This window comes from Oncorhynchus clarkii, chromosome 32 (assembly GCF_045791955.1).
Source record: "Oncorhynchus clarkii lewisi isolate Uvic-CL-2024 chromosome 32, UVic_Ocla_1.0, whole genome shotgun sequence".
In the NCBI taxonomy this organism is placed as follows: domain Eukaryota; kingdom Metazoa; phylum Chordata; class Actinopteri; order Salmoniformes; family Salmonidae; genus Oncorhynchus; species Oncorhynchus clarkii.
Window position 1 is genome coordinate 16,693,314 of NC_092178.1, and position 19,700 is coordinate 16,713,013.

At 47.2% G+C, this 19,700-nt stretch overlaps 1 protein-coding gene across 11 annotated transcripts in view; it reads right to left on the reverse strand.

The window, feature by feature from the left end:
- Nucleotides 1–19,700, reverse strand: part of LOC139391712 (engulfment and cell motility protein 1-like) — a 195,343-nt gene that overhangs the window by 67,691 nt on the left and 107,952 nt on the right. For all 11 annotated transcript variants that reach the window (XR_011629600.1, XR_011629603.1, XR_011629602.1 and 8 more), the window contains one exon: nt 18,897–19,005. Coding sequence is in view for 7 of the 11 variants with exons in the window: in XM_071139199.1 (XP_070995300.1) it covers nt 18,897–19,005 (109 nt within the window). In the remaining 4 variants the exon portion in view is untranslated. The remainder of the gene's footprint in view (nt 1–18,896; nt 19,006–19,700) is intronic.

The window sequence follows — 19,700 nt, forward strand, 5'->3', positions numbered from 1 at the left end:
GTCATTTTTTATAGCTCCTTTGCACCCCAGTATCTCTACTTGCACATTAACCTTCTGCACATCTATCACTCCAGTGTTTAACTGCTAAGTTGTAATTATTTCGCCACTATGGGCTATTTATTGCCTTACCTCCCTCCAGTGTTTATTACTCCAGTGTTTATTATTCCATGTGTAACTCTGTGTTGTTGTTTGTGTCGCACTGCTTTGCTTTATCTTGGCCAGATCGCAGTTGTAAATGAGAATTTGTTCTCAACTGGCCTACCTGGTTAAATAAAGGTTAAATACAATACAATACAAATGAAAGGAAGGTCAGGGAGCCCCTGATACAGATCATATATGGCACCTTATCAGACTGGGGGGAATATGGCACCTAAACAGACAACTGGGTGGACACTGCACTAAACAGTGTTAAACAGACAACTGGGAGGACACTGCACTAAACAGACAACTGGGTGGACACTGCACTAAACAGACAACTGGGGGAACACTGTACTAAACAGTGTTAAACAGACAACTGGGAGGACACTGCACTAAACAGACAACTGGGTGGACACTGCACTAAACAGACAACTGGGGGAACACTGTACTAAACAGTGTTAAACAGACAACTGGGAGGACACTGCACTAAACAGACAACTGGGTGGACACTGCACTAAACAGACAACTGGGGGAACACTGTACTAAACAGTGTTAAACAGACAACTGGGAGGACACTGCACTAAACAGACAACTGGGTGGACACTGCACTAAACAGACAATTAGGAGGGCACTGCACTAAACAAACAACTGGGGAGACACTGCACTAAACAGACAACTGGGGGGAGACTGCACTAAATAGACTATAGGGGGGACACTGCACTAAATAGACAACTGGGGGGACACTGGAGTAAACAGACAACTGGGGGGACACTACACTAAACAGACAACTGGGGGGAGACTGCACTAAATAGACAACTGGGGGGACACTGGAGTAAACAGACAACTGGGGGGAGACTGCACTAAATAGACAACAGGGGGGACACTGCACTAAACAGACAACTGGGGGGAGACTGCACTAAACAGACAACTGGGGGGACACTGCACTAAACAGACAACTGGGGGGAGACTGCACTAAACAGACAACTGGGGGGAGACTGCACTAAATAGACAACTGGGGGGAGACTGCATTAAACAGACAACTGGGGGGAGACTGCACTAAATAGACAACTGGGGGGAGACTGCATTAAACAGACAACTGGGGGGACACTGGAGTAAACAGACACAACTGGAGAGAAACCATTGAAGAGGGAGCTGCCTATACTAAATTAATGCCCACTGTGCCCCAGAGAACAAGGGACAGCTACACAAGGAGAGATTGAACACCAGGAATGCCTAACCACCACCACTCACCCCTGCTCGACCCAGATCGACCTCTACAGCCATCTGAAGACCCACAAATAGAAGACCTGATGGAGGACAATCCGAGTGATCACCGATGATGGTGTGTGGGTCTGTCTGTGTGTCCCTCTTTCTCTCCAAGAGGTTAGACTCACACAGCAATGAGACCATGTTCTCTAAAGAACAGACTGCCATCACTCTAATGTACAGGCTGAGAGTTGAGGTCATTTCAAAAGCTACTGTGAATGACCAAAGGACAAGACTTACTTCTTGGTACATGACGTCTTAGAGAAAGAAAGAGACCAAAGAGGACACGGCTCACTTCTTGGTACATGTCCTTCAGGAGTGGCAGATGCATTGAACCTTTAGTCCTGCACGCACGCACGCACACACACAATCCCTAACCACCTTAAACCTACCCCAAACAACCTTATCCACCCTAACCACCTTAACCCTACCCCTAACCACCTTAACCCTACTCCTAATCACCTTAACCCTACACCCTAATCACTTTAAACCTACCCCTAACCCTAACCACATTAACCCTACCTCTAACCACCTTAACCCTACCCCTAACCACCTTAACCCTACCCCTAACCACCTTAACCCTACCCCTAACCACCTTAACCCTACCCCTAACCACCTTAACCCTACCCCTAATCACCATAACCCTACCCTTAATCACCCTACCCCTAACCACCCTACCCCTAACCATCCTACCCCTAACCACCTTAAACCTACACCTAACCACCTTAACCCTACCCCTAACCACCTTAACCCTACCCCTAACCACCTTAACCCTACCCCTAACCACCTTAATCCTACCCCTAACCACCTTAAACCTACCCATAACCACCTTAAACCTACCCATAACCACCCTACCCCTAACCACCTTAACCCTACCCCTAACCACCTTAACCCTACTCCTAACCACCTTAACCCTACCCCTAACCACCTTAACCCTACCCCTAACCACCTTAACCCTACCCCTAACCACCTTAAACCTACCCATAACCACCCTACCCCTAACCACCTTAACCCTACCCCTAACCACCTTAACCCTACCCCTAACCACATTAACCCGAACCCCTAACCACCGTAACCCTACCCCTAATCACCGTAACCCTACCCCTAATCACCCTACCCCTAACCATCCTACCCCTAATCATCCTACCCCTAACCACCCTACCCCTAACCACCCTACCCCTAACCATCCTACCCCTAACCATCCTACCCCTAACCTTCCTACCCCTAACCACCTTAACCCTACCCCTAACCACATTAAACCTACCCCTAACCACCTTAAACCTACCCCTAACCACATTAGTGAGGTCTGCACAACGCATCACCGGGGGCAAACTACCTGCCCTCCAGGACACCTACACCACCCGATGTCACAGGAAGGCCATAAAGATCATCAAGGACATCAACCACCCGAGCCACTGCCTGTTCACCCCGCTATCATCCAGAAGGCGAGGTCAGTACAGGTGCATCAAAGCTGGGACCGAGAGACTGAAAAACAGCTTCTATCTCAAGGCCATCAGACTGTTAAACAGCCACCACTAACACTGAGTGGCTGCTGCCAACACACTGACACTGACTCAACTCCAGCCACTTTAATAATGGGAATTGATGGGAAATGATGTAAATATATCACTAGCCACTTTAAACAATGCTACCTTATATAATGTTACTTACCCTACATTATTAATCTCATATGCATACGTATATACTGTACTCTATATCATCGACTGTATCCTTATGTAATACATGTATCACTAGCCACTTTAAACTATGCCACTTTGTTTACATACTCATCTCATTTGTACATACTGTACTCGATGCCATCTACTGTATCTTGCCTATGCTGCTCTGTACCATCACTCATTCATATATCCTCATGTACATATTCTTTATCCCCTTACACTGTGTACAAGACAGTAGTTTTGGAATTGTTAGTTAGATTACTTGTTATTACTGCATTGTCGGAACTAGAAGCACAAGCATTTCGCTACACTCGCATTAACATCTGCTAACCATGTGTATGTGACAAATTAAATTTGATTTGATTTGATTTGATTAACCCGAACCCCCGTATTCCTACCCCTAATCACCCATAACCACACTACCCCTAACCATCCTACCCCTAACCACCCTACCCCTAACCACCTTAACCCTACCCCAAACCACCTTAACCCTAACCCTACCCATCCTACCCCTAATCACCGTAACCCTACCCCTAACCACCCTACCCCTAACCATCTTACCCCTAATCACTGTAACCCTACCCCTAACCATCCTACCCCTAACCACCCTAAATCTACCCCTAACCACCCTAACCATCCTACCCCTAGTCACCGTAACCCTACCCCCAACCACCTAACCACCCTACACTTAACCACCCTACCCCTAACCACCCTAACCATACTACCCCATATCCCTGTAACCCTACCCCTAACCACCTTAACCCTACCCCTAACCACCTTAACCCTACCGCTAACCACCTGAACCCTACCCCTAACCATCTTAACCCTAACCCTAATCACCTTAATCCTACCCCTAACCACATTAACCCTACCCCTAACCACCCTACCCCTAACCACCCTACCCCTAACCACCTTAACCTTAACCCTACCCCTAACCCTAACCCCCCTATTCTAACCACCTTAACCCTAACCCTACCCACCTTAACCCTACTCCTAATCACCTTAACCCTACCCCTAATCACCTTAACCCTAATCACCTTAACCCTACCCTTAATCACCCTAACCCTACCCCTAACCACCTTAACCACACCCCTAATCACCTTCACCCTACCCCTAACCACCCTACCCCTAACCACCTTAACCTTAACCCTACCCCTAACCACCCTACCCCTAACCCTAACCCCCCTATTCTAACCACCTTAACCCTAACCCTACCCCTAATCACCTTAACCCTACCCTTAATCACCCTAACCCTACCCCTAACCACCTTAACCCTACCCCTAACCACCCTACCCCTAATCACCTTAACCCTACCCCTAACCACCTTAACCCTAATCACCTTAACCCTAACCAACTTAACCCTACCCCTAACCATCCTACCCCTAACCACCCTAAACCTACCCCTAACCACCCTAACCACCTTAACCCTACCCCTAACTACCCTAACCCTAACCACCTTAACCCTACCCCTAACTACCCTAACCCTAACCACCCTATCCCTAACCACCCTAACCCTAACCACCTTAACCTTACCCACCTTAACCTTACCCACCTTAACCCTACCCCTAACCACCCTAACCCTAACCACCTTAACCTTACCCACCTTAACCCTACCCCTAACCACCCTAACCCTAACCACCTTAACCTTAACCCTACCCCTAACCACCCTAACCCTAACCACCTTAACCTTACCCACCTTAACCCTACCCCTAACCAACTTGACCCGACTCCAAGGGGACGTGAAAAATATATATTCAGGGTGTTCCATTGAGAAAAGCACTTGGCGCCAACTGTTTTATGATTGGAATGTATGACATTTAGTGACCACATATTACAGGGGACTACCCTTTATTCTTGTTGGAATTGTTGAGCTTTCTGGGACCACTTCATCTATTTTTACAAAGTATTAAAATAGTACCTTGGTTTTAGCTAGAGGTTCATAAAATGAGTGAGGTAATTGTCTATGTGCCCGTGCACCCTGTACTACTTGTGGGTAACAGTTTTTGTCCCCTTACCTAACCTTCACCTTCACCCTAACCCTAACCTTAACACCAAAACCATCAACCTAACCCTTAAGCTTAAAATAGCATTTGAACGAATTCAGGACATGAAAAAAGTCCTGACTTTTCAAAAATGTTATTTTCCAACATTGTCAGGTCATTGGTGAATTGTTGGGATATTGGGGTCCTGATATAAGGTGAGGAGGTGGAGCGAGTGGGACTGCTGAGGGATTATTTAAGATACTCTGAATCTTTGAGAGGTAGCGTTTCAAATGTTTTCTGAAGATGGGCAGGGACTCTGCTGTCCTAGCTTCAGGGGGAAGCTGGTTCCACCATTGGGGTGCCAGGACAGAGAAGAGCTTGAAGTCAGTAGGAGTCATTGCATCATGGTGTGGTTATATCACAGGCAGCATGACATCATAGGCCAGTGAGTGGACAGGAACAGGACACGTCCCCCTGAGGGCCCCAGACAGATGGAGGGGGTTAGCAGGGTGAGTCATTGGCCTGAGTAGGGGTACACACCATCTGGCCCATCCCAGTCCTCTGTCGGTCTGTCTCTGTGTGTGTGTGTGTGTGTGTGTGTGTGTGTGTGTGTGTGTGTGTGTGTGGCCCCAACGCATACCTTACTAACCACCAAAGGACGGTCAACTTCCCCATGGAGGTGGAGTTAGCCTTTCAAGGAAGTAAGTTTCTCTCCGTTTCAACAGCAAAGGTAAGGTCGCAAAATACTCACTTGGCAGTCAGACACCAATCACTTCACCACATCATTCTGTTCCCCAGGGGTTACGCATGCTCTGGGATAGTCAGATGCCACCCCCCAGCTCCTATCTATCCTCAGCTGTGACTGGGTAGTCTGGGCCCTGGAGGTCAAAATTCGATGTAATCTAGGAGACTTGTGTTTCATTGACAGGCGGGACATGAAGGCTTGAGAACATTGACGCTCTTCTGGCCATATAACTGATTAGAGCTCAGGCTACAGACAGACAGACCAGACACTTACTACACAGATGTGACCATCGAGGGAGAGGTGACAGACAGGGAGAGAGAGAGAGAGACAGAGAGAGAAATAGAGAGAGAGAAAGGGAGAGAGCATCAGAGCAGATAAGATTGTTTGTAATATAAATTATGTATGAAGTCTGTGAGAGAGAGAGACCAAGACTGAGAGAGAGAGAGAGAGAGAGAGAGAGAGAGAGAGAGAGAGAGAGACAGAGACAGAGACAGAGACAGAGACAGAGACAGAGACAGAGAGAGACCGAGAGAGAGAGAGAGAGAGAGAGAGAGAGACAGAGACAGAGACAGAGACAGAGAGAGACCAAGACCGAGAGAGAGAGAGAGAGAGAGAGAGAGACAGAGACAGAGAGAGACAGAGACAGAGAGAGACAGAGACAGAGAGAGACAGAGACCGAGAGAGACCGAGAGAGACCGAGAGAGACAGAGAGAGACAGAGAGAGACAGAGAGAGAGAGAGAGAGAGAGAGAGAGAGCGAGAGAGAGAGAGAGAGAGCGAGAGAGAGAGAGAGAGAGAGAGAGAGAAAGAAAGGGAGAGAGAGAGAAAGGGAGAGAGAGAGAGTGTGAGTGACCAGTGGGCAGAGAGCCTTCCTGACATCTGTCTGAGCTCAGTGAGATGAATGTGAGGGGGCAGGAGGGAGGGATGGAAGGAGAGAGGGGAAGGACAAACAAGAGGATGAACACAGAGCGGAGAGTCACCTTGGAGCGAGAGAACCAGCATGATGAAAACACACGGAAAGATGTCATCCTCACTAATTACCATGCCAGCAGGCCTGGACATCCACCTGCGACAAAGAGAGTGTGTGTGTAGGGGAGAGCGAAGTGTGTGTCTATGTGTATCAGTGTGTGTGTGTGTGTGTGTGTGTGTGTGCACGCGTGTACACGTGCGTAAGAGTGTGTGTTTGTGAGACGCAGCGTCAGCAACACCTTTTAGGGCCAGTCAATGTCAGGGTCAGTCAGTGTCCTGTCCAGACTGGCAAGAGGATGCCAAGACACTGGTTTGGTCAGGGAGCCTTCGTTTCCTTCCAGCCAATGGGTCAGCTGAGTGTGAGTTCTCTCCCATGCTGGACAAATCTCTTCACATCAGACCTCGCCTAACTGTAGGGCCATACAGGTCAGGGCAGGTGGACTGCGCCCCAAATAGCACCCTATTCCCTACATACTGTATAGCACTACTTTTGACCAGGGACGCAGGGCTCAGGGTGAAAAGTAGTGCACTATTAAGGTAAAAGAAGTGTTTCCATTCCCATTGTCATCAGCACAGCTGGCTGTTTTTAATGTGAGAACTCCAGTGAGTAAGATTTCTGTTGGATTTATTGGATTATGGCAATTACATTTGAAACTTTAAACATCAGGGCTTAAATATTTTAACATGTGTGGTCAAGAAAGGCAGAGTTGCAAAGAAAAAGCCATCTCTCGGACTGGCCAATAAAAAGGAAAGATTAAGATGGGCAAAAGAACACAGACACTGGATAGAGGAACTCTGCATTGAAGGCCAGCATCACGGATTCGCCTCTTCACTATTGATGTTGAGACTTGTGTTTTGCGGGTACTATTTAATGAAGCTGCCAGTTGAGGACTTGTGAAGTGTCTGTTTCTCAAACTAGACACTCTAATGTTCTTGTCCTTTTGCTCAGTTGTGCACCGGGGCCTCCCACTGCTCTTTCTATTCTGGTTAGAGCCAGTTTGTGCTGTATTGTGAAGGGAGTAGTACACAGCGTTGTACGAGATCTTCAGTTTCTTGGCAATTTCTCACATGGAATAGCCTTCATTCCTCAGAACAAAAATAGACTGACGAGTTTCAGAAGAACGTTCTTTGCTTCTGGCCACAACAGTTTTCAGCTGTGCTAACATAATTGCAAAATGGTTTCCTAATGATCATTTAGCCTTTTAAAATGATAAACTTGGATTAACTAACACAACGTGCCATTGGAACACAGGAGTGATGGTTGCTGATAATGTGCCTCTCGTCCATGTAGATATTCCATTAAAAGTCAGCCATTTACAACTGCATTAGTCATTTACAACATTAACAATGTCTACACGGTGTTTCTGATCCATTTGATGTTATTTTAATGGCCAACAAATTTGCTTTTCTTTCAAAAACAAGGACATTTCTAAGTGACCCCAAACTTTCGAACGGTAGTGTACATATAATTACTCCACACCTGACAGCTCTGCTGGAATACAGACGTGAAAATACATCTAATTACTCCACACCTGACAGCTCTGCTGGAATACAGACGTGAAAATACATCTAATTACTCCACACCTGACAGCTCTGCTGGAATACAGACGTGAAAATACATATAATTACTCCACACCTGACAGCTCTGCTGGAATACAGACGTGAAAATACATCTAATTACTCCTACATGAAGGAACACACACATCCATTCTAAAATCACACAGCCCTGTCCAATACAGAGAGAAGTAGCCAAAGAAAAGTCATTATTCTTATTCTGTAAATAAACCCACATGCATTCCTTATGAGACAAAGCTCTTCCAAATACAGAGGCACAGAGAAATTGAATTATGCTTATGCAAATAAAAACACATCTCTTACATTATACTTCCTAGAGCTGCCGCCGGACATAACAAACAAACTCGGATTCTTCTTCTGTCACACACACACACAAAGCAAACAATCATCTATTTCCTGCCCCGAAAAACTCTGCACAAAAACAGACGTCGGAGCAATCTCATCATTACAATGCATCTAATCTACATCAAGCCTTTTGTCTGCGTGTTTGATTAACCGAGCGGAGGAGTGAGCACACAGTAGGAGAGGAATCTGAGAACAAGCCTTTCCTGTCTTATTTGATTTTGTACTTGATTTCACTGCATTAGCAGTCGGTAGGAGCAACCCATGCTTGTGTATGTGCTCGCTGTTTTCTCAAATGGCTGCTTGTTTTCAGCCCAGGGAAGAGCTATCTATACTCATTGTAGATGGGCTCCATCTCAAAAGTGTAAAGTGGAGTTCTTTACCCTGTCGCCTTCCATTCATTATCCATCTCCAGGAGTTTTCCTCACTGCGTGACCTTACCAGGAATATCCTGGTGCTATAGTTGTGGGCTATAACTAAGACCCAGTGTTTCTTATAGGACATTTAACATAGTAAGGAAAAACTCTGGGTCCTACTCATGAGTGCCACTCAAACGTAAAACGTATGCAGGCATGACTAAGTGGCTTTGGATAAAATCATCTGCTAAATAGCATATATTATAGAGCGGATGGGGTTAGATCGTATTTCCTTCACCTGTCAAGTCACTTTAGATCAGAGTGGAAAACGTAGTCAATGTAAATCTTCAGAAAATGTTGATCGTCCGCCATTTTACTCCTTCCACCCCTTTAGTCCCCTCCTATTCACACATGATCTAGAAGTAGATGTAGAGGCTTAAACCACAGGATTTAGCCAGTCAATTCAAATAGGATTGTTTCTTTAAGCTAATGGTTCTCTGAAGTTCTCACGTCAGCAGGCACCTCAGACATGTCATCACAGAAGGACATGTTTCTGCTAATGAGTTTGGAGGACTTTGAGACCCTGCGGAGTTCACATCCACGCAAACACACCGCAGAGAGGAGCCTCGGAGGGAACAGCAACCTCCCACAGGTAACAGCTGATGACATCACTCAATTCCAAACAGTCAGACAAACCTGACATCACAGATTTGGATAGCAGCATCCCTGCCTAGAGACAGGTATGCAGAAGGACATGGTAAGCCTGAGACCTGCCCAGTGACTGAATGAATGAGTGAATGAGTGAGCTGTTCTGGGGAAACATGCTGGGCTGGAGACTATAAATCTTTTAAGCTCTGCAGTGGGCTGTTGGAGAGGAAGGGCGGTGGAGGGGTGTCAGATGGGAGGGGACTCAGGACAACTGGACGGGGACATGATTAATGCGCAGAGCCAAGCAGCACAGTGACACACACACAGCCAGCCAGGCAGATCGCACAAACAAGCCCCCTCCATTCCTCTCCACTCCCAGCCCTCTCTTCCCACTTCTGCATAAAAATATATAAATACAAACCAGAGAAATGTCAAAACAGTATCTATTTATGGTTGCGGCTGTGGCGGTTATTGAACCTTGGGTCGAACTGAAAAGTTCAAGTGGAATGCAGAGTGCCACCGCTGCTGCCTGCCGACCGTCCGCTCGCCTACGTTCCCGGGGAAACAGAAAACCTTTTTTTCAAACCGATCTGTTGACCTGTGTATGTTCCACATTGCCCTGCGTCTTTCAGACTGAATCTCTGATCCAGCAATCTGCTCTGTTGTTGTTGTGTAAGAGTGAGAAATTGAAGACACAGCACCCTATTTAAAGGTTAGTAGGCTACAATGACCTCAAGGTATACACCATAGGATGTGTCTCAAATGAGACCCTATTCCCTCTAGTGCACTTGACGAGTGCCCTATGGATCTTGGTCAAAAGTAGTGCACTTTGGGGAGATTTCTCTATAAAACAGTGGGACGGGATAGTGGAGGGGGAGTAGAGGAATAGAGGGATAGTGGAGGGATAGAGGGATAGTGGAGGGATAGTGGAGAAATAGATGGGATAGTGGTGGGATAGAGGGGATAGTGGGGGGATAGTGGGGATAGTGGAGGGATAGTGGAGATATAGAGGTGATAGTGGAGGGATAGAGTGGATGGTGGAGAGAGAGAGTAGATATGGAGGGGATAGTGGAGGGATAGTGGAGGGATAGAGGGGATAGTAGAGGGATATTGGAGGGATAGTGGGGATAGTGGAGGGATATTGGAGGGATAGAGGGGATAGTAGAGAGATAGAGTGGATAGTGAAGGGATAGAGGGGATAGTGGAGGGATAGAGGGGATAGTGAAGGGATAGAGGGGATAGTGGAGGGATAGAGGGGATAGTGGAGGGATAGAGTGGATAGTGGAGGGATAGAGGGGATAGTGGAGGGATAGAGTGGATGGTGGAGGGATAGAGGGGAAAGTGGAGGGATAGTGGAGGGATAGAGGGGATAGTGGAGGGATAGAGGGGATAGTGGAGGGATGGAGTGGATAGTGGAGCAATAGTGGAGGGATTGTGGAGATATAGGGGGATAGTGGAGGGATAGTGGAGATAAAGAGAGGATAGTGGAGATATAGAGGGGATAGTGAAGATATAGAGGGGATAGTGGAGGGATAGTGGGATAGTGGAGATATAGAGTTGATAGTGGAGGGATAGAGTGGAGAGTGGAGGGATGGAGTGGATAGTGGAGGGATAGAGTGGATAGTGGAGGGATAGAGGAGATAGTGGAGGGATAGAGGGGATAGTGGAGGGATAGTGGAGGGAGAGGGGATAGTGGAGGGATAGAGTGGATAGTGGAGGGATAGAGTGGATAGTGAAGGGATAGAGTGGATAGTGGAGGGATAGAGGAGGGAATAGTGGAGATATAGAGGGAATAGTGGAGATATAGAGGAGATAGTGGAGGGATAGATGGATAGTGGCGGGATAGTGGGATAGTGGAGGGATAGTGGAGAAATAGAGTTGATAGTGGAGGGATAGAGTGGAGAGTGGAGGGATGGAGTGGATAGTGGAGGGATAGAGTGGATGGTGGAGGGATAGTGGAGATATGGAGGGGATAGTGGAGGTATAGTGGAGGGACAGAGGGGATAGTGGAGGGACAGAGTGGATGGTGGAGAGAGAGAGTAGATATGGAGGGGATAGTGGAGGGATAGTGGAGGGATAGAGGGGATAGTAGAGGGATATTGGAGGGATAGTGGGGATAGTGGAGGGATATTGGAGGGATAGAGGGGATAGTAGAGAGATAGAGTGGATAGTGAAGGGATAGAGGGGATAGTGGAGGGATAGAGGGGATAGTGGAGGGATAGAGGGGATAGTGGAGGGATAGAGTGGATAGTGGAGGGATAGAGGGGATAGTGGAGGGATAGAGTGGATGGTGGAGGGATAGAGGGGAAAGTGGAGGGATAGTGGAGGGATAGAGGGGATAGTAGAGGGATAGTGGGGATAGTAGATGAATAGTGGAGGGATAGTGGAGATATAGAAGGAAGTAAGATATAGAGGGGATAGTGGAGGAATAGAGGGGATAGTAGAGGGATAGAGGGGATAGTGAAGGGATAGAGGGGATAGTGGAGGGATAGGGGATAGTGGAGGGATTGAGTGGATAGTGAGATATAGAGGGGATAATGGAGGGATAGTGGAAATATAGAGTGGATAGTGGAGGGATAGAGTGGATAGTGGAGGGATAGAGTGGATAGTGGAGGGATAGTGGAGATATAGAGGGGATAGTGGAGATATAGAGAGGATAGTGGAGGGATAGAGGGATAGTGGAGATATAGAGGGGATAATGGAGATATAGAGGGGATAGTGGAGGGATAGTGGAAATGTAGAGTGGATAGTTGAGGGATAGAGTGGATAGTGGAGGGATAGAGTGGATAGTGGAGGGATAGAGGGGATAGTGGAGATATAGAAGGGATAGTGGAGATATAGAGGGGATAGTGGAGATATAGAGGGGATAGTGGAGGGATAGAGTGGATAGTGGAGGGATAGAGTGGATAGTGGAGGGATAGAGTGGATAGTGGAGGGATAGAGTGGATAGTGGAGGGATAGAAGGGATAGTGGAGGGATAGAGGGGATAGTGGAGGGATAGAGGGGATAGTGAAGATATAGAGGGGATAGTGGGATAGAGTGGATAGTGGAGGGATAGAGTGGATAGTGGAGGGATAGAGTGGATAGTGGAGGGATAGAGGGGATAGTGGAGGGATAGAGGGGATAGTGAAGATATAGAGGGGATAGTGGGATAGAGTGGATAGTGGAGGGATAGAGTGGATAGTGGAGGGATAGAGGGGATAGTGGAGGGATAGTGGAGATATAGAGGGGGTAGTGGGACAGAGTGGATAGTGGAGGGATAGAGGGGATAGTGGAGGGATAGTGGAGATATAGAGGGGATAGTGGAGATATAGAGGGGATAGTGGGATAGAGTGGATAGTGGAGGGATAGTGGAGATATAGAGGGGATAGTGGGATAGAGTGGATAGTGGAGGGATAGAGTGATAGTGGGGAGATAGTTGAGATATAGAGGGGATAGTGGAGGGATAGAGTGGATAGTGGAGAGATAGAGTGGATAGTGAAGGGATAGAGTGGATAGTGGGATAGAGGGGATAGTGGAGGGATAGAGTGGATAGTGGAGGGATAGAGTGGATAGTGGAGGGATAGAGTGGATAGTGGAGATATAGAGGGGATAGTGGAGATATAGAGGGGATAGTGGAGATATAGAGGGGATAGTGGAGGGATAGAGTGGATAGTGGAGGGATAGAGTGGATAGTGGAGGGATAGAGTGGATAGTGGAGGGATAGAGTGGATAGTGGAGGGATAGAGGGGATAGTGGAGGGATAGAGTGGATGGTGGAGGGATAGAGGGGATAGTGGAGGGATAGTGGAGATATAGAGGGGGTAGTGGGACAGAGTGGATAGTGGAGGGATAGAGGGGATAGTGGAGGGATAGTGGAGATATAGAGGGGATAGTGGAGATATAGAGGGGATAGTGGGATAGAGTGGATAGTGGAGGGATAGTGGAGATATAGAGGGGATAGTGGGATAGAGTGGATAGTGGAGGGATAGAGTGATAGTGGGGAGATAGTTGAGATATAGAGGGGATAGTGGAGGGATAGAGTGGATAGTGGAGAGATAGAGTGGATAGTGAAGGGATAGAGTGGATAGTGGGATAGAGTGGATAGTGAAGATATAGAGGGGATAGTGGAGGGATAGAGTGGATAGTGGAGGGATAGAGTGGATAGTGGAGGGATAGAGGGGATAGTGGAGATATAGAGGGGATAGTGGAGATATAGAGGGGATAGTGGAGATATAGAGGGGATAGTGGAGGGATAGAGTGGATAGTGGAGGGATAGAGTGGATAGTGGAGGGATAGAGTGGATAGTGGAGGGATAGAGTGGATAGTGGAGATATAGAGGGGATAGTGGAGATATAGAGGGGATAGTGGAGATATAGAGGGGATAGTGGAGGGATAGAGTGGATAGTGGAGGGATAGAGTGGATAGTGGAGGGATAGAGTGGATAGTGGAGGGACAGAGTGGATAGTGGAGGGATAGAGTGGATAGTGGAGGGATAGAGAGGATAGTGGAGGGATAGAGTGGATGGTGGAGGGATAGAGGGGATAGTGGAGGGATAGTGGAGATATAGAGGGGGTAGTGGGACAGAGTGGATAGTGGAGGGATAGAGGGGATAGTGGAGGGATAGTGGAGATATAGAGGGGATAGTGGAGATATAGAGGGGATAGTGGGATAGAGTGGATAGTGGAGGGATAGTGGAGATATAGAGGGGATAGTGGGATAGAGTGGATAGTGGAGGGATAGAGTGATAGTGGGGAGATAGTTGAGATATAGAGGGGATAGTGGAGGGATAGAGTGGATAGTGGAGAGATAGAGTGGATAGTGAAGGGATAGAGTGGATAGTGGGATAGAGTGGATAGTGAAGATATAGAGGGGATAGTGGAGGGATAGAGTGGATAGTGGAGGGATAGAGTGGATAGTGGAGGGATAGAGGGGATAGTGGAGATATAGAGGGGATAGTGGAGATATAGAGGGGATAGTGGGATAGAGTGGATAGTGGAGGGATAGTGGAGATATAGAGGGGATAGTGGGATAGAGTGGATAGTGGAGGGATAGAGTGATAGTGGGGAGATAGTTGAGATATAGAGGGGATAGTGGAGGGATAGAGTGGATAGTGAAGGGATAGAGTGGATAGTGGGATAGAGTGGATAGTGAAGATATAGAGGGGATAGTGGAGGGATAGAGTGGATAGTGGAGGGATAGAGTGGATAGTGGAGGGATAGAGGGGATAGTGGAGATATAGAGGGGATAGTGGAGATATAGAGGGGATAGTGGAGATATAGAGGGGATAGTGGAGGGATAGAGTGGATAGTGGAGGGATAGAGTGGATAGTGGTGGGATAGAGTGGATAGTGGAGGGATAGTGTGGATAGTGGAGGGATAGTGTGGATAGTGGAGGGATAGTGTGGATAGTGGAGGGATAGAGTGGATAGTGGAGGGATAGAGTGGATAGTGGAGGGATAGAGTGGATAGTGGAGGGATAGAGTGGATAGTGGAGGGATAGAGTGGATAGTGGAGGGATACAGAAAATAGACTAGAAAGGCCAAAAGATGCCCCAAGCATTCCCAGAATCCTGTTGTGTGTGATTTGTCTGGGTAGATGGGGAATTAAGAAGTCCAAGGCCCACCAGAGGTTTATTGGCATTTCAAAGCGGCAAACTAAAGTAAATGATCCAAGAAAAAAATTGTTACGGTTGGCGCTGAGATTAATTCCTTATCGTCTTTCTATTTTTATCCAGCAAATGGATGTGTGAAGAGAGAGAGCTTTGAACACTACTTTCTCCTCCACTCTAACACCGGGGGTTTCGTTTTTTCATATTATTATTTTTTTTAAAAGGCAGACCATTACTATTTAATGAAGAACTATGCCACTGCTTCCATTTCCGAGTTCATTTAATGAAGCTTTGGTGTCTGAGTGGAGGGTTGCGTCAGTTTCTCTGCCCTTGCACTTTTAAATCATTTAAAGGGCTGCAGGCCACGGCTCAGAATGGATTTATCTAACGACCTTTACCTATCCTGTCCTCCCTCCTTTCCTATAATAACTTTGATTTGTGAATGTTAAAACTACATTTTTCCATTTCCCCCAAACGTTCATTTGCTTGGATGCTCTGTTGAGTTATACAGACTGCAACTCCAAGTGTCATAATGACTCTTTAAAGTGCTACGCTTCTCTTTGTTGGTTTGCATTAAGACTTTGAATCAAGACATGATGCTAAATTCTATGTTGTCATCTTGTTCGTAATAAAATGCTTTATTGTAAATGCCTGGGGAGACAGACAGTGAGAGAGGGGGGCATGGGGACAGAGTGAGAGAAGGGGGCAGGGGGAGACAGTGAAGGGGGGCATGAGGACAGAGTGAGAAAAAAGGGGCAGGGGGACAGACAGTGAGGGGGGGCAGGTGGACAGACAGTGAAAGAAGGGGGCAAGGGGACAGACAGTGAGGGGGGGCAGGTGGACAGACAGTGAGAGAAGGGGGCAAGGGGACAGAGTGAGAGAAAAGGGGCAGGGGGACAGACAGTGAGGGGGGGCAGGTGGACAGACAGTGAGAGAAGGGGGCAAGGGGACAGACAGTGAGGGGGGGGGGGGGGGCAGGTGGACAGACAGTGAGAGAAAAGGGGCAGGGGGACAGACAGTGAGGGGGGGCAGGTGGACAGACAGTAAGAGAAGGGGGCAAGGGGACAGACAGTGAGAGAAGGGGGCAAGGGGACAGACAGTGAGGGGGGGCAGGTGGACAGACAGTGAGAGAAGGGGGCAAGGGGACAGACAGTGAGAGAAGGGGGCAAGGGGACAGACAGTGAGACAAAAGGGGCAGGGGGACAGACAGTGAGGGGGGGCAGGTGGACAGACAGTGAGAGAAAAGGGGCAGGGGGACAGACAGTGAGAGAAGGGGGCAAGGGGACAGACAGTGAGAGAAGGGGGCAAGGGGACAGACAGTGAGAGAAGGGGGCAAGGGGACAGAGTGAGAGAAAAGGGGCAGGGGGACAGACAGTGAGGGGGGGCAGGTGGACAGACAGTGAGAGAAGGGGGCAAGGGGACAGACAGTGAGAGAAGGGGGCAAGGGGACAGACAGTGAGAGAAAAGGGGCAGGGGGACAGACAGTGAGGGGGGGCAGGTGGACAGACAGTGAGAGAAGGGGGCAAGGGGACAGACAGTGAGGGGGGGCAGGTGGACAGACAGTGAGAGAAGGGGGCAAGGGGACAGACAGTGAGAGAAGGGGGCAAGGGGACAGACAGTGAGAGAAGGGGGCAAGAAGACAGACAGTGTGTGTGTGTGTTAGGTGGGAAAACAGTGATGGTGGGGCAGACAGGAAAACAGTGATGGGGAGTGGGGGGGGGCGGACAAATTGGCCTGTCAGACACAGACCATTGGAGCCTATCTCCAGACAGAAGGAGAGAGAGGGTTGGGTCACACCTAGGGGCTCTGGGGTCACTGCCTAACCCCTCAACACACAGCTAACTGAATTACATTTAGGGATTGGATAAAGCTCCTCATTGAAGATGAATGGCAGTTTTCAACTGATATGATTGAAAATCTATTAATCAATTGAAAATTGCCATTGACCTCCTGAAATGACTGACTTGAAATGCAATTGACTCTCAACCCTGCTACACACTGTGGCATAGTGCATACCGTGTCTGACCCTTCCATGGTCATCAATATTAATGGTGGCTCTATTCCCTATAAGCAGTGTTTTCCCAACTCCAGTCCTCCAGACACATTGTTGTAGTCCTGGACAAAAACACCTGATTCATCTCGTGGAGGGCTTGATGATTAGTTGAATCAGGTGTGCTTGCCTAGGGCCACAACAAAAATATATAGTGTGGGGGTACTGGAGGACCGGAGTTAGAGTGCCATCATAGACTAGCCAGAACCATGCATGAGAGTCACGGTCAAAGCTGACATGAATACCAAAAGGAAATCAGAGATAGGATATAGGCTTCAGGGTTTGATTTTAATTGCAAAGGTTTTGGATACTAATGCAGACTCAGAGAGAAAAAGTATTTCCTAACCATACGTGTTAATCAGTTCTTCAATGCATCACAGTTCCTTACAGAAAGTGGTATCTTTTTCTTAAAGCAGTATAGGCATCACTTCTAAATCTAGCTTTAACTTATTTAGGTAGGCTACATTTACAACCTTCCCATCCCACTAAAATGAAGTTAGCAGATAGGGCTCCTATTCGGCCCTCTATGATGCAATAAGGAGAGTGCCCAGCTCTTCTCCCCCTGGGCAGTGCCAGTCCCAGAGAGAGACAGTCTATTAGGAGGTGGAATAGGGCGCACTTGAAGCCTACTTACTTCGTCACTAATTGATGAACTCCAGCACAATTACAAAGTATAATGTCTCCTTTTATCTTCACTGCAGGAGACAGAGTTCACGGTAAAAATGCTCTGGAGGTTATTTCTCTGTCTGAATGGCTGGGCTTAATGTGAAAACAGACAGCGATGATGCTTTTAACCCTCGTACATCAAAGTGCCCTCCACATCGCATTCCTCCACTAACACTCAATAGGGTTAAAAGTCAATGGTGAGAGCTGCTCTCGATGAGTTTCACACACTTTAGTATTGAGAGCTATTGGAGCTAAAATTGGGAGCACTAAGTACTAACTAATCAGATTTGTAAATCATGAGGCAGAATGTGAACACAGAGAAAACCTCCTGGTACTATGCTACTTATATGTTTCTTTCTTTGGCGTTTTGTTGATCGTTTGTATTCAGAGGGCAACAGAATGTGGCTAACCAATAGAAAAACAGATTCTGTGCATCACCTAGTTTGAATTCTTACATTTGTGCACAGATATTGTCGGGTACTCCGCACCAGAGGAGGTTGGTGGGAGGAGCTATAGGAGGACGGGCTCATTGTAATGGCTGGAATGGAATTCATGGAACGGTATCAAACACTTGGGCATCTAGTTTGACTCTGTTACATTAATTCCATTCCTGCCATTACAATGAGTCCATCCTCCTATAGATTTTTTCACCAGCCTCCATTGCTCAGCACCCATACCATCTACAGAACACCACTGTCAGTAAATCAGGGTTGTATTCATTAGTGCACACCCTAGCAAAACATTTTGCACTGTAGCTACAAAAACAATAGTCTGTTATTGGACAATTTCAAGTAGTTTAGGTCCGTTTGTTCCTAGTGAATATGACCCTACAAGCACAATATGATCTAATAGGAACAATGAGGTGAGGATAGTTAATACCAGTAAAGACTCACGCAGCTCTCCCACTTTAAGGGTCTCACACAGCATCTTGGTCAGCTCGATGCTGCTGCGGCCGAACGGACACTCGTGCTTGTCCTCACGACTGCTGTTCTCCAGAACAATCTGTAATAGGGACAGAAAGTCACTCAATCCACCAACGTTTTTGCAAATACGTTTGTCATAAAAGTGTTTAACAGCCACCAGGCGCAGACGGACAGTCACAGAGACAGACACAAATAGACGTCTCCACCAGGGCTGGTAACGAACTCAAACCATATGACCCTTGACCCATTTATCCAGGTAAACACACACTTTGAAGTCAAAGTTGACCAAGATGATTAATTTGGAGAGGTGGAGCAGGACAGGGAAAGCAGAGACAGCAGAAGATCAACAGTGGGACAGAAAACTGGGAAAAACTGTTTTTTGTTGTTGATTATCCCATCTCTATGGTACCATCGTAATTCATCCAGAGATTAGATTCTAGTTAATATTAAGTACATTATGCAGAATGTTATCTACCACAAATGTGAAGTCTGAAAGACATTTGAATCTCAATGTGACATTGACTTTATTAGATCAAGATGTCTTTCCTTCTACGTAACCATTACAGAAGCCTCTACTATCCATTTGAACCTTGTTTGAGCCTTAACTGGTGCACTTGTACACAGCGTGTTTAATTCATAAATCAATTCTCCATGTCCAAAAATCCACTCCAATTATAACGTTGCCGCAGCGACAAGTCCATACTGGAAAACATTAGCATCCTTATCATCGCCGTGGTGACAGTTTAATTTGGGGAATTGCTGGCCGTGTTTCGT